Source organism: Carassius carassius, chromosome 3, assembly GCF_963082965.1.
Source record: "Carassius carassius chromosome 3, fCarCar2.1, whole genome shotgun sequence".
NCBI classification, from domain to species: domain Eukaryota; kingdom Metazoa; phylum Chordata; class Actinopteri; order Cypriniformes; family Cyprinidae; genus Carassius; species Carassius carassius.
The window spans coordinates 20,882,352-20,899,829 of NC_081757.1; the positions used below are offsets into that span (position 1 = coordinate 20,882,352).

The 17,478-nt window shown below is 38.0% G+C and overlaps 1 protein-coding gene across 1 annotated transcript; it reads right to left on the reverse strand.

Moving 5' to 3' along the window:
• Positions 1-11,234: 11,234 nt before the first annotated feature.
• Positions 11,235-17,150, reverse strand: insig1 (insulin induced gene 1). Its single transcript, XM_059533458.1, has 6 exons — positions 17,011-17,150; positions 16,530-16,869; positions 15,816-15,940; positions 15,123-15,289; positions 14,790-14,889; positions 11,235-12,921 (listed from the first exon to the last, which is right to left on the reverse strand). Exons 2-6 carry the CDS (start codon positions 16,861-16,863, stop codon positions 12,892-12,894), a joined length of 756 nt encoding a protein of 251 aa, XP_059389441.1. The 5' UTR covers positions 16,864-16,869; positions 17,011-17,150; the 3' UTR covers positions 11,235-12,891.
• Positions 17,151-17,478: the final 328 nt, after the last annotated feature.

The following is a 17,478-nucleotide window of genomic DNA, read 5'->3' on the forward strand; positions in this document are numbered from 1 at the left end:
CCAATGGCTCTTTAAACATAACCTAGTATTTCAAAAAATATTAATTTGCGCTTAGTCGCGCCAAAAATGAAATAGTAGAACTTCTCTTTCACTCGTTCATAAGGTTTAACCAGAGCCTAGGCGCTGTGGCAACGGCCTTGTATTGCAGATACGGTTACTGTCTCGCGCTCTCCAGGTACCAAGGAGCAGCAAATGCATCGTGAACATCATTGTGATTCGGATTCATTTCATTCTTTATTCTTAATCAGGCAGCCTAGAGTCATTACGTATATTAATCGCGACCAAGGAGCCTAAACATTGGGCTACACTGGCTGTGACCTTTACAGCCTATAGCACAACGAAATCAACATTAGCATCGACCCTCATGCCCTTAGTATAACGTTTGTAAAGACATCACCTTGTTGGAGCTGCCGGTATAGATGGTTAGCTTCTCATAATGAAAGTGCAGTAGCTATAGCTTTTCTAACTAAAGAGGTTTCTCAAGAGGCCTTCTGTGATTGCATTTCTCATTAGGAAGTTTCTGTGGCGAGCCAAGAGCGTGCAGTCTCTTTACAAATTGGTTTATATCATCTGCCTAACCACCTTATTTTAATGCCACTTAAAAGGCATGTTTTTTCTATATTTTTCATGATTTCCCACCTTTAAATAACAATATATATATATATATATATTTTTAATTAACAGTCCGAATATATATGTGCATATATATTTGCTGTTCATTGTGGGTTATTTTGTTTTATTGTGAACATTAATTATTTTGTTAGGGGGAATAAACTATGGGTCAAAATAATTTTAGTCATGTTTTTTATATTGGCTACATTCATATTGATGGCCTATTGTTGCATGATGGAGATCCCCCGACAACAGCCATGTGAATGGTCCATGGCGGTTCAATAGCCACTGGCCTGTTGTACAGCCTTTCTCAAAAGTGGAATGGACACGGCTCTAATCTAAGGGTCTTCAAGGATGCTTTGGCATTAATGACAAGGGAGCATTCTTTTACAGCGGTTTTAATCACCCGCAAGAAATTCACCGTAGACTCACTCTATGCGCGGAATGGTTGAAAGACAATAGAGCGGTTGACAAATCGCAAGCGCCCTGGCCTGCCCTCTATCACTGTCTCTCTTTTGCTACAGTCAGGGCTGAAACGCTCGGCCTGGCATAAGAGCGAAATGCTTTTTACGCAATTATTTGTTTTGCGCGTAGAATAGATTCCTTATCAGACATGCAAATCACAACAGTTAGCCTACATGTTAGGATTGTTAAAGCCAGAACTTATCTCATTAAAATAAAACAGCAATGCATTAGATCAGTGATGCTCCATAAATGAAGCATCCTGTCTCCTCATTTACCCTCCACTTCTGCTGCTTCATCCTCTGTATCCTGTGATGTCACTAACCAATATGAGGCGTCCCCTCCCATAACAGTTAAGAGGCTGTTATACAGCAAAAAGAAGATCATCGGCAATAAATATAGCTTTCTAAAGTTCATCTAGGGTAAATCTTGAATATTCAACATTTTACGCTCTGTATATTTCATCATATGATGAATTACACTATGATGCTATTTCAGGCAGGCTCATGCAGTTCTTTAATATCACGTTAATTTCACACTATAGCGTCTCTTATAGTGCTTTAAGGTAAACATGACAGCACCTGCACCGATAGCGAAACCCTGTGCATATGATTAAGTCTATACGATGATGTTTTTATTTGCTTTGATATGACATCAGTATTTCGTCTTTTGTGTTGTCTGTGACATGTCAGTCGTGCACACGGGCGTTCACGTGCGCATCTTGTCTATATGTTGGTCTCCAGAATATAGCTCACCCTGGGGACACTTCATTTACTTATCCTTATTCATAAAAAAGAAAATGATTTCACTGCGCCGTTATGCCAAAACTATGAGGTCTGGTTGACAATTACATCTTCCAGAACACGTACAGAAAAATTTAATATTTTCTACATAAGGCAATATATTTATAAATCATTCTGTTTGCTTTGCACCTAAGAAACATCCACAATTGGAGCACCGAGGAAAAGTTTAATGGCACAGTGTCAATTAAGTAGAATAACAGTCTTGTTTGTAAACCGATTCTCAATGACATTTTTGTTTACTGAGGTTAATCAATAACTTTCGTTTTTAGATAATCAAAGATATTTTTCTGTGTTTACATTGTTTAAAGTAAGCTTTGGTGATAGGGATAGGCTACTTTAGCTAAGAGTTTCATTCATGTTTTCATGTTTATTTATTTAGCTATGCGAAGTGCGATAATGTTCCCTGTTTTGCGTGATAGACAAAATATCGTTCATTAATGCTATTTACATTGACCAAACGGAAAAATCTCTAAACATAAATTAAACTATTATATTAGATATGAATAGTCTATGTAGCATTTTCTTGTTTGTAAGGAGGAATATGCAAACGCTAATCACACTTGGAAAGCAAACGTGTTTTCCAAGCATGTGTAAACACAAGCACGGATTAAGACGAAATAACTCAATATTATTCTTATTATTCTTTATTTATTATTTTTTATTATTTTTAAAATTGCAATATCCGAACAGACACACAATTGTCAATATGCATAGGCTACTTAAAACATATATAAATTATAAATATTATTAAATAAAAATACAAAACTAACTCAAACTATTGTCCCACAGCAAAGGTGTGAAGGTGATGTGCCGTTTGCTCTTGCAAAGTGTCTAGTATATTAAGGCTAAGAGCCTCCTAGGCCTATCAATATGTGATAGTCAGCGTATAGGGCGGATTTTTTTTTTATTTAAATTAATATTTTGTTCCAGTTTAGACTGGAAGTGCTTAGTGTTTGACCCACTGTGTTTTGTCTTTGGACTCTCTTGTGCTCCCAACACACAGTATATGCCACTGGCTCAGTCACTACAATAGGTGCTGACGCGCTGACTCGATTTGTGAATGGACGCGATGGTGTGTGTGTGTGTGTGTGTGTGCGTGCGTGCGCCTTGGTGATCATGGAGCTTGCAGCCTGATATAAAGGATAACACACCCACCTCAACTGTCTCTCTCTCTTTCTTTCTCTCTCTCTCTCTCTCTCTCTCACTCACTCACTCTCACACACACACACTGTCTTGCTCTCAAAAAACACTCAAACTAACACGGTCAGTCAAAGCACGCCAGCGATATGAGTCCTGACACCATGCAGGGCAGGATCCAACCCAGCCAACCAGCACTCGGATCTGCAATGACACGATGACAGTTACTTTCGATGTGACAAACAAATATCTTTTTTTTTTTTTTGTAAAGCTCTTTAACCATTTCAGCTGTTATTTTGATTTTTTGAGAATTAGGCATATGCAATATTGGACCCACCGGTGGGTCCCCAGAGTTGATGTGGTTAAATGTAACGATTGGAAGGAATCCATACCTGAGAAACGCGACTTAAGTCTGCAATCCACCGCTGAATATTTGGTCCAATACCAAAAAAAGTGCAACCAATACCTCTGTGGGTATTGGTCTAAATGCATGACTGATGCTTCTTGTTTTAAATCCAGATTCCTCCATCAAAGCCAGGGAACTGTCGGGGTCCGGATCCTAGCAGAGTGGACACTTTGAAAACGCCGGGAGGATAGAGTTGATAGGTTTTAATGCCTTTAATTCTAAAGCGTCTGATCGTCCTGGCGTAAATAAGTCTCCTTTCAGTCGACACAGTCTCGCTGTCCCTGACCCACCGTGCATGTGGCGTCCTCCACAAACCTAATTAAGGCTCTTTAGATGGGATCAAGTTAATTGAATGCTGCTCCCATCTTGAGACCCTTTTTGGAGAAAATGGCTTCATTGACAGTCAAAGCTTTAGCCTTGTTCCTCTCCAGTCATCCCACTTTTTAGATTTCAGTGAATCGGAGAGACGAAACGTTTTTGCGTGGTTAGACCTTTTTTCCCTTAACTAACGTTAAAAATCTGTGATGATGCTTAAAATATTTGTAAACGTTTAATGTCGGTTGTCTTGCCAAATGAAAGAAAGTGCCACAGGTGCATTTTCACTTTCACAAATACCAAGCATTTTCTCTCCGTGAAAACACGCATTTAGAGTGCCTCTCAGAGATGTCAGCCCAATTATATTTCATTAACATCACGGATCAAACGCATTTTCTCAAATTGGTTTGTGACCGGTTGTCAGTAATTTTTACGAAAGGAAAAAAAAAACTTGTCTACACTATTACGAATTGTTATAAATACATTTTCTTCATGTTTGATGTGGAATAAGAAGCCCAAATTGCATTTAGATTAATTAACTGATTGACTCATTGAAAAACATTTGTGTGTGTGTGTGTGTGTGTGTGTGTGTGTGTATGTATATATATATATATATATATATATATATATATATATATATATATATATATATATATATATATATATATAAGCTTTATTATTTTTGTAAAAATATGTATGAGTAATATTATGCATTAGTCTGTCTGTATTGTATTTTGTTAAACCCTGACAGGAATCCATGAATGAGGACTACATCCATGCATAAACGTCTTTGTTCCAAGTGGTTAAATGTATGCCATTTATATGTTGGTCAGTTGGTGTAGTCGGGATACATGTTATTTAAATATTCACTTTGTGTTATGCCCAGTTTATTCTTACCCTCATTTTATTAAAACGAAGCTACCATGATTGTAATGAATATTCTACTAAAGTAATCTGATTTTGAGGTAATTTAGTTAGAACTGGTACGAGATTAACATTTTTAAATTGTTTTCGTTTTTCTATTAATGATTTCAAAATTGTATAGGCAACTTCCTTTAACTTAATACATGAATACATTTCTTTTCAATTTAACTGCGTATATTAATTTTGTAAACATTACTGAATGGTTGATTAAACTAACAAAAACACGCTTAATTATTCTGAATTCTGAATTTCTGTTCAGATTATGTCTATCTATGCCAATTTAACATTGTAACATGGCCAGAATTCGTTAATAATATCTAGTAGCCTACCATTTTATGTTCTCATTTCCATTTCATTTGAAAAAAAAGAGAAAGAAACCTATTTGAATAACATTATCAATAGACTATATTTGCTGTTTCAATAAATTATTCTCCGATTTCCTCTCAGGAAATTTTCCTTTAGTAAATTTACCTGGGAGTTTGCTAAACAGGTAAAATAATTATTAGACGTTTTATCATATTAATAATTTATCTTATAATAAACGTAATCAATGTAAAAATCAAAATATGATTTATTTAAATATAATTAAAATGTCCCGAAAATGTTGACAAATAAGCTTTGATTGCTTGGAAGATTATTCTCCCGTTTTACTAACAAATTATTTCAAACGCACAGTGCTAGTTCTGTTGAAAAAGTTATGTGCAAAATAAGTTCAAATAATTATTTAGCGAACATAGCGACTTTCTTTTTTTTAATGCACAGTTAATGTCGGTCCCTTTCTGAATATAAATAAATGTATATGCACCCTTCAGGTACTGGGACATCTTACTTGTGACAATGGCTAATAAACACCACGTGGTGGCTATACTCTTATAGGGTTAATCTTTTTTTTTATTCTAACCCCTAGCATGAGAAGAAGGAGCCTTATAAATGGGTACACCTACAGAAAACAATAGGAAACAATCAGTTACATTAGACAGCGCCAGGTCCGCATTCTATAGGTTACCTGTAGCGATGTCTGAACACCCTGGGTGGGTCACAGGGCGTGATCCTAGTTTCTTCGCGGGAGTTTAGCTGCTTTGAATTCCATTGGCACCTGTTCCGCGTGCTTGTGATTGTTTACGGCCCTCGCGACAAGTGTGGCGTGTGACATGTGCACAATAATCACTTCCCTTAACACTATTCTCACTTCCACCTCACTGTGCACTTGTTGCTTAGGCTGATTCACGTTAGCGTCACTTATTTTGTAAAACAATTAGTAGCCTATGTAAATACGTAATAAGCACGTTACACCTAGCTCAGTCTGTCAAGTCCCCGCGTGCACACAACAGCAAAAGGTCAGAAGGGTTTGGCGAATTAATATGTAGCCTAATAAGCAAGTATCAAATAAAAAGGGGCTGGTTAGGAAAAACACGTGATATGATAGACCTATAGTCATAATTTAAGTGTTATTTCTATCCAAGTTTCATAGTGGGTTTCTTTATTTATTTTTTGTAAATGGGCTTGGATATTCTCCTTGTGTGGCATCACTAATCATATCTTCAGGTTCAGCAAGTGTATATATAGAGAAGAGGCTGTGTCGCGTGCCCCACCTTTAACCTAACCACATAACCCCTAAGATATTTATTTTGACCACAGCTGAGATGAGAGGACTTCCTGAAACGAGGATGCCAATCATGTAAGGCATGGACCTGATATGAGGTCAAAGGTCCCAGTGTGTTTCTTGCGATTACGTTTAAAGTTTTGAATGCAGAAGAAATGTCTACCTCAGATATTTTCAGAGTGGCTAGGGTATTTTTTTTCTTCCCCTAGTGTCCCTTCCAGTGCCTCTCTGAGAAAGTTGGAGTGGTCTTTTGTGCGTCTGTACTCGAGCGGAACCTGCTCCGTCCACAGCTGCTCTCCTGCTTTGTGACGGGGAATGCGTTATTTCACCATCTCACACACTAACCTATTTATCTCCACTTCACTGTTTTTTGCACTTCGTATTCTTCATTCAAGTTTAAAATATTCCGCTACATAAGCTGCCTATGCCTTTATGCTTTGACTTCACAAATTTGACATCACTTGTCAAAAAATAATTTAAAGGAGGAATCTCTGCACAGTGTTTGGAAGATTAATGGAACCGTTTTCGTCATCATGTCTGAATTCGATTTGTAATATACGTAAATTGAATTTTCTAAATATTTAAGATTACTCAGCTGAGCTAACAGATGAAAGATAATGTGTGAATGAACGTGACTGTCTCTCAATAAACGTTCAACGCAATAACGCACTTGAGGGCGAGAGCAAGTTATGCTCCCAAAGGGTTAGAAATAAAGACTATTGTGCTCAGTCTAGTCCTCCTGTTTCTCCTTCCTTCTGCTGCTCGTATTAAAGGTGAACATGTAATGACGATAGGAGACAGAATATGATGGGTAATTAGGCTTACTAAATTATTTTCTAATGGTTAGTTATTTGTATAAAGATCTATTCTTGGGTGAGTTAGAAACATTTAAAAAAAGATTAATAATTAGTGCATTGTTAAAAAAATAATAATAATTGAGATTAATTAGCCTATAATTTTGGAATTAAAACACTAGACATGAAATTGTCTTTGTTGCCTGCAAGTTATTTTTTAGGTTTTACAGTTTTGAATCACAAGAAAGGAAATAATTGTATCTTGAAATTACACTGCTTTTTAAAATGATATCTGTTTTACTAAATGTATTCATTTTCTTTTCATAAATGTGGCTTTTGTCGGTTACACGCTTTGTAGGAATCACAAAAGTAGAGTGTGAACTGTTAAAAGCTCATGCTGAGGAAGTTCACATCATAATTTTCTATGTGTCCCAGGCACATACAAGCATTTGAGGGGCTGGGCTGGGACCAGAAACATATTAAAAGGGGTCCCTGCTAAATATTAATGTCAAATGACTAAATATAAAAACTCTTTATCTTAAAGTGACATGGCAGAATCCCATAACAAGGTCACTGACCTCAAGCTAAATGTATGTCATTTTACGTGATTTTTTAATAAAATTAAAAATTAAATGAGTGTTTTGAAGAAAACCAAATAAGTTGTATTACTCAAGTCTTAAAATTGTCAAAATAGAAGCTGATTTCTGAAAACACGAAGTATAGTTGGAATGGAATCTGTTCTCTTTAATTTTTTCCCAAATGATATGATCCTTCTCCTATTTTTTTTTTTCTTTTTTTTTTGCATTTTTATCATTGTTAATTAGACATATAGTAAAAAATAAATACAATCCCCGGACAACAGGCTTTGCAGCACTGGCCTACCATTAGAGTGTGTGTTCATGTGCTTGATTAGGTTGTAATAGTGGCAGGCCTAACGGCAGTCAGCAGTCTGTTAATCCCAGACCGTAATGCCATGTGTATTTCATTTGCACTGTAAAGGATTTGTGCGGATCAGACGCTTCATGTGTCACCACCTGATATTTACTTTTCTGACTGCAGCCATCGCAGGACTGTGAAATTCATTCCGCTGCACACAAGAGGGAAGTGCGTTTGATTTTCTTTTGTACAATGCCTAAAGAATATCTGTTGTAATCTTCATTATATGACACTGTTGATATAAAGAACCATGGTAATAAATGACTGATCTAATCTCTATATTGTCTCCTTCCCTTCATTCCCCTGCATATCACAACTAGTATATTTAAAATTTTTGAGACCCATTTGATACTTGTTAGACCAGGATATGAATCCTAAATTAGAACAATTGTAGAAATATATATTTGTTATGCTGTTATAATTACAGCTACACCCTTGTTGATTATAACAGAATCCTTGTTGAATCCTGTGACCTTGACCCTCCTTACCGAAAAGCACTTTGCCACCACCTATCTTTGCTGTAAGAGTTCTTGTCTTGTGATCGACCATGGAATCCATAAACCAATTAGAACAAGCAGGGCTGAATCAGACTGACTGAGGCGAATGGAAGTCCTGGTCAGTTGTGAGGGGTGAGACATGTTTAAATGCCAGACTGGCATTTGAATGGCATCGCGGGCAATTTGGACTGAAATGGTGCTCTGTTTTTTTTTTTTTGCACCCTCCTGTAACACCGTCGCTGGTCTGTGTCCCATTAGGTCTAATTCTTCAATTCATTATCTTGCTACCCTCAAAGATTGAGTGAGACGGTGATGAGACAATGAGCGAGAGATACCGAACGAGAGAATGGAGAGAGATTGCCATTGTGGTTTAACATGCACACGTCAATCCCCAGAATCGGTGACAGTGTTGACTGAGGCAGAAATTATTTCACAGCCTGGCAGTCCAATTTAAGATAATTTTGTTGGTTGAAAAAGGCGGTGATTAATTTTGTCTCTGTTTTTATTCTTTTTTTTGTCTAATTGTGCATGTTTCTATATGGCTGCATTATATCTTTTCAGGTGCAAGACCTTTAAGAAGTCTTGTGTACTCTGTGTAATCTAATATATTTTCTAAGTGTCTCGGTCTCTTTTGTCATTAACATATTCTATCTTCTCTCTCTCTCTCTCTCTCTCTCTCTCTGTATCCCCCCACTCCCCTTCATCTCTCCTCCACTTCCCTGTCCTCTGGTACTCCTGTGCTAGTTCAGTCAGAAGCCAAAGAAATGTCAGGGGTGAGTTCAATAAGTCTGGGTAATTGCGATTCTGTCTTCTCGTCCGTTCGACTGAATCATCTTCCATTAGAGGAGCGGTGGGGTGGGTGGGGGGCCTTACCCAGGGCCAAAGAGCAATCTAAATCCTCAACGCCTGTTAAAACCTCTGCAAGTCATCTCCATACAAACACATGGAAAATCCACCAACACGCACAAACATTTATTTTGTTGTTCTTTATCTTTGGCTTGTACCTTTCTTTTGCCCTACAGAATGGCTGATGTAAACTTTTACTGAAAAGAACTTGCAGATTTTTTTAGGGACCGACTTCCAGAGCAACCCGAGGTTAAGTGTCATGCTCAAGGGCAAAATAAAGTATGGTAGAAACATTTATTTTTAATGTATCGACCAAGGTTCAAATCTCAGCCCACACAACACTTTCACCGCCAGAAATCTGGTGCTGTTGAGTGCAATTCTGATGCAACTTCACACATTCTTTATGCTTTTATGTCTATATTCAACAAGTGTTGTTGATTTTGTGTTCAGTAACCACCAGAAATGCAGAAATGTACTTTCAACGTTGCTAAAAAGCTGGTTTATTTTGAGATTTCCATCATTTTCAGTTGTCCTTTGAAACATCTGGCTTTTGTATTAGATGTGAAGGGACATCCACAATGCCATGCTTGTCACTGTTGAAGTCTGTCTAGGAGCAGGCAGGGTTCATGCTACCAGGAGGGGTCCCTCTTTAATGTAACGTGGTACTGTTGAAAAATGTACAATACTGCCATCTGCTGATGTAAATTGGAACCAAATTTATGAAAGTGTTCTTTGAAGCGTCAAAATTAGCCAGTATAGCTATAATACATTTCATGTACGTGCAAGACACAACTTAATTATTTTTCTTCACTTTTATTGGTCCGCTTAATTAACTGTTGGTATATGAATTCACACATTCTGTACCTCACTCCAAACACACAAGAGGAGCATTCTACTGATTGTATTGGATAATGTCAGGCTGCATTTAAAATGTTTTTATATGCTAGCAAGAATAATAAGTGTTTAAAAGGTAGAGAAGATGGGATGTATGTATTTCATCCTATACACTTTTATATGTATATTTAGATTAAATAAATATGCATTTTTAATAATTAAAAAAGTCATAGTAGTAGCTTAAATCAATTTACTTTAACCAAATGTTTTTTGCAAAAAAAAAAAAACAAAAAAAAAAAACCCTGAAAGATGCTAACACTGTTATCTCAAGTTCAGGCCCCTTTGCCAAGAAGTGGCATTGCACCAGCTAGGATTCATTTTTTAAACATTCATTTTACATGCATTTGGACAGCTCACGTTTGCTCTTGACTTTGTTTAAACATATGTTTAAATATGTATGTTTCTTTGTAAGAATATACATTCTGGAAATATAAATTAAAAGGTGGGTGAAAGATTATCATGTATGTGCTTTCACACATTTAAATGTATGGTCCATCCCAATGGATATAGATGAGGGGATAGGATAAATTGTCTCAGATGACTCCCTCCTCATAGACGTCTGAGGGGAAGAGAATGAGGTCAGAGAGACAGCAAAGGGAGAAGGATTTATTTGGATTCTGAGGAGTTTAATGTCTGACATCACAAATTAAGATCAGTTTTTTATTTGTGTACGCACTAAATGTATAACTGTAAACAACATTTTATTGTACAAAGATTCTTAACTTGTACAAAGGTATTACAAACGTAAGTAAGATTTGCCAAAAGCAACAAGATATCAATAACGTTTCACATATAAAATGTATTGAACATTATATTAATTAATGTCACAAACTCCTCCTTCCTGTTGTTTGATCCCATCTGCTTTAATACCTCAATGTAACCACAATAATAATAAACCCTAAGAAGAAACATTCAAAATTAGTCCTGGTATTATTGAATAAAATGCATGCATTTTTTATGCCTGGCCCACAAATAGCAAGAGTGAATGAATAACTCAAAAGACCATTGTACAACACACGATTTTATTGAATTTCATTCATTGAACCTAAAACAGTATAAATGAAATGGTAAAGACACACAGGGTACACTCCCTCCTAGAAACACATTATCGCATTTCTCACTCCCCTCAAAATAAAGCTTTCATTCAGTTTAACATCTCTCCTTCCCTAAGGCCCAGAGGTTCAGAAAGAGCCTCTTACTCCTGAGAGCAACGTTTTAAAACATTCCCTCATGTTCTTCTTCAGACATTCCCAAAATACAACACACAGCATTTTCTTAAAATGATTTTTCCAATTTACTACTGCTAGTAAAGACACAGAACATGGTGTTTTTTCTCCCAGTGAATATGATCATTGGTATCATCTGCAATATTATATTGTGTGTGACTTCTTTTAAAAAAAAAAGCGTCTGCTGTCATATTACATCTTCACATATATGTATAAACAATGCGTTTATTGCTGGTATGTTGCTATACTGCATATGAGTCGTCTGGAGTACCTTAACATTATAAAGTAATAAATATGAAAGAATACCAGACTCACAGAAACTGATTGCACTTCATTTGCTAAGACCCCCAAACCTACGCTAGCCCAGTGATTCCTCTTATATTAGAAATAGAATCAGCTACAGGTGATAAGCAATACATAATGAATAAAGTAGAGAGAAAGTACTCTGTACTGGAGAGGAAGTGACAAAAGCACTTAATTCTATAATACAAAGGCAATCACAGATTGCAAACCCTTGAGGCCACAGTAAAAATATCTTCTGAACGTTTAGTTATCCCAAGTTTACAACCTTTTGATTTAAAAACCTTTAAATTGACTTTACACCATTTTTGTGAGTTTACATTAATACAAATTAAGCCTTGATGTTTTAACTTACGTATGATTCTTATTTCAAGGTGCCACTTAATTTCTTGAAAACCAGTGTTTCTAGTTTTACTTTTGGTCTGCATTAGCAACAAAGTATGATAAAAACACAATCAATTCAGTCAATATACTACACTAACCAGTCGGCACAAATGTGATTGGCAAATCAAACCTCTCTCTGGTACTCAACATAACACTCAAGGTGGTCAGTCTTTACGAGAGACTCGCAGCGCTGAGTTTTTTTTTTTTTTTTAATAAAACTACAACAAATCCTATATAGACAGTACACAGACCTCTTTGGATAGTTTAGGTATTTTGTCTTAATTTTTTCCCTTTGATTTCTCTTTTGGTTCTTTTGTGCACACCACCTTTTTTCCCCTGGCCTTATCCACAGGGACCAGCACACACACACTCGTATACACAAAGTTTCACCACTACTTTTCACTCTTTCACCTTCAGTGAAAGTGAAGCTAGTTATGATCTCATACAGTCCAATAGTGGCACTCCAGCAGCAAGGTAATAAGGAGACTGCTGTTACCAGTAACACTACTGCAAGGAGCTGTAACGCTGATGGTAGTGATGAATGCCAGGGGGATTCTTTTGGCTGTTCATGGCACACCGGGCCAATTCAGACCAACCTGCTCTTTGATTTCTTGCATCATTATAAAGAGGAGTATAATTAACAGCAAAAGTTATGCTTGGACAGAAACAGGAACACCCAATACTGAGTCTCAGTTTGAAGGCCCTCTGTTTTGGCACTCTTTGAAGCTCACTTCATGACCTCGGGCACCCACTTAGTCATTATGAGGCTTTTCAGTTGAGCCCTGTGGAGAAACAGATTGTCTGTTAGTAAAGAAAATGCAGTGTTTGCACATCTTGCATAACCAAACAGAAAAAAAAGGAAACTGATTGATTTGCATTTTAATAGACCCAGGAGTCTTATTTTCTCTTGCATAATTAATATTGCACTTAAGCAAAAACACATTTTATCAGATTACTCGATTAATCGATGGAATTTTTGGTAGAATACTCGATTACTAAAATATTCGATACCTACAGCCCTAAAATGCACTAAGTATTGGAAGTCAGAGCACTTGCCTTACTTTCTAACTACCTGAATATGTTCCAGCACCACAGGTGCGCATTCAAAAAGGTGCTTTGAGCAACTCAAAACTGGTTTTGTCACAAAGCTGAATCTGCTCCTGTTAAAGCCCACTAGGCCCCGCAACATTGTGGCTATAATTAGTATGCACTATATATGACGAGTCTTGTATATGCACAAATTATACCAGGCTTGTGTGGATGTGGCGCCCTGTAAAATATGATAGCCCTTCATAGGCCAACACGCTCTCATATGCCTCACCCATGGGCAGCTGGCCAGTCTCCAAAAAGAGCAATCTCTGAGAGAACATTTAATCCTCCAAAACCAACCAGTGTATAGTGCAAATGGTTTAAATGGTAGTTATAATACTCTCTTTGCCTTTGTTTGAATAGTGTTAGTTACTACTAGATGCACAATCTTAATTCTAGAGCTATACTTAGAAGATGTAGCCATCTCTAGATTACAAAATAGAAATTCACAGACACATCAATGGTCTGTCTCTATTCAGTGTATTCAGATAGATCCAGTTTGGCAGTCCACTGCATCTCTTAACTGGCCACTTCATAAAGAAAGTTGAGAAAAATCCTAGCAGAGCACTAATCCCAGCTGGTCAAGCAACATCATCCGGTGCCAACTCGAAAACAAAAAACACTCGGGAAAAACATGTCGAATGCACCACTTGGAGCCAGTAAAGCACTTTGTTTACCATCTCTCTGACCATTAGCATGAAAAACAAGGAGCGTAATCTGCTTTCACGCCCTTATTGAGAAAGAACGAGGTTATGTCAGCAAAACAAAGAGCAACAGCTGACTGAGAAGGCTTGGAGGGGATGGCACAAACATGCCTCAGACTACAATCAGCAGCTAATTAAGATGTCCAGGCATGACGTTTCAGCCCAGCACTGGAAACCATTAACAAACTCATCACTAAAAAGGAATGCACTTGATAGAAAAGCTATTTCTAGTCGAATTTAGGTGTGCTGTAAAAATGCAAAAAAGTAGTTTTCCACATAAACATCTATATTTCCAAATCGAACATATAACATCTATAAAAGTTACAGGGCAAGCTGTCTACCATTTTTTAGCTTCAACAAATACAAAAACGAAAGCTAGCTTTGTCACCGTGTTGCCTTTTGCTAGCGTTAAAAGCTGGAATACGTCTGAATCAGTTTATGAAATCACAGACCTCTTATGGTAACAGCCATATCTCTAATGTTGTTTAGAAAACTGATCTTGTCTGAATACTTGTAGGTTAAATTATACACACTCAGACTGTTGTGTGTAATAATCTGGCTCCAAGTCTAAACTGTGTCCTAGAATATTTAGGCCGCCTGGTTATTTTATACATTTGCACTAAAGTGCTGTAAATAGCTGATGACACCGTTCCAAGATATTTCAGTTTCACATTTGCTTCTGTAGGTGTGCCCCATTTTAGTTTCGTTTCTGAACACAAAAGAGCTGCCTGGCCTATTGCAGAGCACTCCAGGAAACTAAAGACAATACAGGAGTAATCTAACAGGTACTTTACAAAAATAAATCAATGACAGGAAAAGGGTTTGGTGAGCAGAAAATATGGGGAAACGTTTCTTACCATAGCTAGCTGTCGGCCGATGTTTCCAACGGTCACTCCACCAGAGAAGAATATACAAGGCAGCCATGAACGTACATACAAGAAGTCTGGAGATGTATACCTGAGAAACATTAAAAGAAATGCACTGAAACAACTCACTTATGACTTCCAAAAACTGTTAGGCTTCGATCAGAAAATGACACATTCAGAATTTAAAAAATCTCATATCTGATGACTAAACATGTAATATAAATACAGAAGTGAGCCTGTGGCTCAGCTGTCACTTGGTAATTGATGATACATGACAAACTATTTTCGACTGCAATGTCTCAATTTGTGCGAGTTATAACTTACTGGTAGATGCCATTGTAGACCAGCAGCTGAGCAATGAGGGTGGCTAGAAAAGCAGTGGTCAGCCCTAGACCGAAGCCACTCCTGGAGCGGTCAAACGTCCACCAGAGGCCCAGAGACAGGGCAGCCAGAGTTAGTGAAAGCTGCACATTATTGGCAAAGTCCAGTTTCTGTGAGGTACTTTGACTTAAGGGAAATACGAGTTAGTTCTAAGTTAAAACTTTCCTTAGATAAATGTTAAATACATTTAGAGACTTCATGTGTGACTATAAACTGAAGGACTTACTGGTATTTGAGGAAATCAGTTTCTATGTAATTCCAGTAATAATATATATTTTTGATTAAAGGCTGGTGTACACTACATGACTTTAGTCCATATTTTTGCACCAAAATGCAGTCTGGTGGAGTCGATGCTTGTTGGTGAAAAAGTCTTTCATTTCTATAAACTATTGTATAATGCGCAAACACTCAGATTAAATTTTTCTTTTATATTTTTAGTACAAATGTTAAGAATTATTTTCATCTATCAAGTATCTACTAGCAAAGATGTGCATTTTTCTGTTCCAGTTTCGAACATCATATGATGCCTACACTTTTAAAAAACTATTCAGAAAGGTTGTGTGGTTTCAAAACAGATGAAATACATTTCATGGTCCACACTGGCTACAGTTTCATGAGCGTGACTGGTAAGGATACAGCACTGGCGTGATTGATGCCCACAAAAACAGCAATGCAGCGCATCACACTGGCCCACTCCCGCTTAAACTTGTGCGGTTCTCCAAGATGATGGTCCAAGCAGGGGTACAAGAGACCAACCACAGCTGAGGAAAGAGAAAACATAAGTGCTTTAAACAACAGTAATTCCTCAAAAACAAATCACATTCGATGTCGGAGTCTAATTTGTATTGTTTGTTTGATTACTTTTTAGAACACAAGTAGACAACTTTTGTGTTAGTCATTAACTAGTAATGAAGAGTTAATGTTCTCAAAAAGCCATTTTCTACAGTAAAAGATGTAGTCTGGTATGTGCCTACTATGTGGACTGTGAGGAATGCAGGGGGAGGAGCTGTGTGTGTGTGTGTGTACGAATTATTTATTTATTTCTGCTGCACACGACTTCCGTGTTTCTCTTTTCTGCTAAGTGGCATGTTCTGCCTTCCAGCCAATGGCGTGCCTCCTCGCAGCTCACCCGTTCTGAGCGCAGCCAATGGAAGAGCAGCACCCCAAAGACTGACCCCGAATGCCCGGCTGTTTCCAGGGCAGCGCTAACCGATAACGACGGAGCCCAATGTCAACAAAACTGCCCCCAAATCATCATGAGGACTCTTACGTAATGCACATACGATAACAAAATGCCTGCGGCACGCAGAAGGTTTTTGTCCTATCGATACAAACACAACAGTGACTCACCAGCAGCTGTCCCACAGCAGAGGGGGATCCACCAAGCCGACGAAAACAGCGTGTCCAGCACTTCCTCTGGAAACAATGTAACGTTTCTCTGGATCTGGAGTAAGTTCAGCACCAAGGCGAGAACTACTCCGACTATAAACAACACGAGCCCCCGTCGTATTAAATTAGCGGACTGGAGGCTGTGCAGAGAGCCGTATGCGTGTCCCAGGACTGAGGTTATGATGGACATCATCTCTCCTGATTTACAAACAATCCACCGGGCGCTCGACAGATCCTGAGTCTTTACAGTCGATGAACAGGAGCAGCTCCAGCAGTGCTCCTCTAGTCTTGGCATTTGGCACTGCGAGAACCGAAAACTTAATGATTAATGTGGAAAAACGTTTAAAATAATCATGCACAGAGTCAAGCTATTGTGCTACAAATACTTCTAACCCTATAAAGCAGACTGCTCTCAGTGGAAGTGTCGGCTGTGGGAACCCACCTTGATCTTTAGGCAGTGTCTACGTCTGAACGGCAGCGCGTCGGTGTTTTTCAAAGCTATCTTGCGAAACGCTAATCGGACAGAAGCTGGTTTAGGATGTGTTGTTTGGTCACATCTCTTCGTGAAACGCTGCTGTCTCTTTCAATGCACAGTACAATAGTGCCACTCGCGCGCTTCCTCTGCAGAAAACAAGCGCGGTCATGTCTGGTGAGTCGCGCTGGCCAATCAGAGAGCGGCGGGCCATATGACGCGAGCGCACGCCACCTCCCTCTCAGGACACGCGTTTGTTGATGTTCACTGCCGTCAGCTGTTCGTTGGCATGGGTGTGTGTGTGACCAAATATCCCCACAAGTATGGTAAAACCTGAAATTTTAGACATAAAAAATACATAATGTTTATCTTAAAAAGGGTAGGGTTAGGGGATAGAAAATATCGTTGTCAGTATAAACAGTATAAAAGTAAGAGAAG

What these genes read in the sequence shown, in the direction of transcription:
- insig1 (XM_059533458.1), bottom strand. Translation starts at nt 16,863, where the DNA reads ATGCCAAGACTAGAGGAGCACTGCTGGAGCTGCTCCTGTTCATCGACT. An exon ending in CTGCTGTGGGACAGCTGCTG is followed by an intron (nt 15,941 to 16,529) that starts GTGAGTCACTGT and finishes CTCTTTCCTCAG; the next exon opens with CTGTGGTTGGTCTCTTGTAC. An exon ending in TCGGCCGACAGCTAGCTATG is followed by an intron (nt 12,922 to 14,789) that starts GTAAGAAACGTT and finishes GTTTCTCCACAG; the next exon opens with GGCTCAACTGAAAAGCCTCA.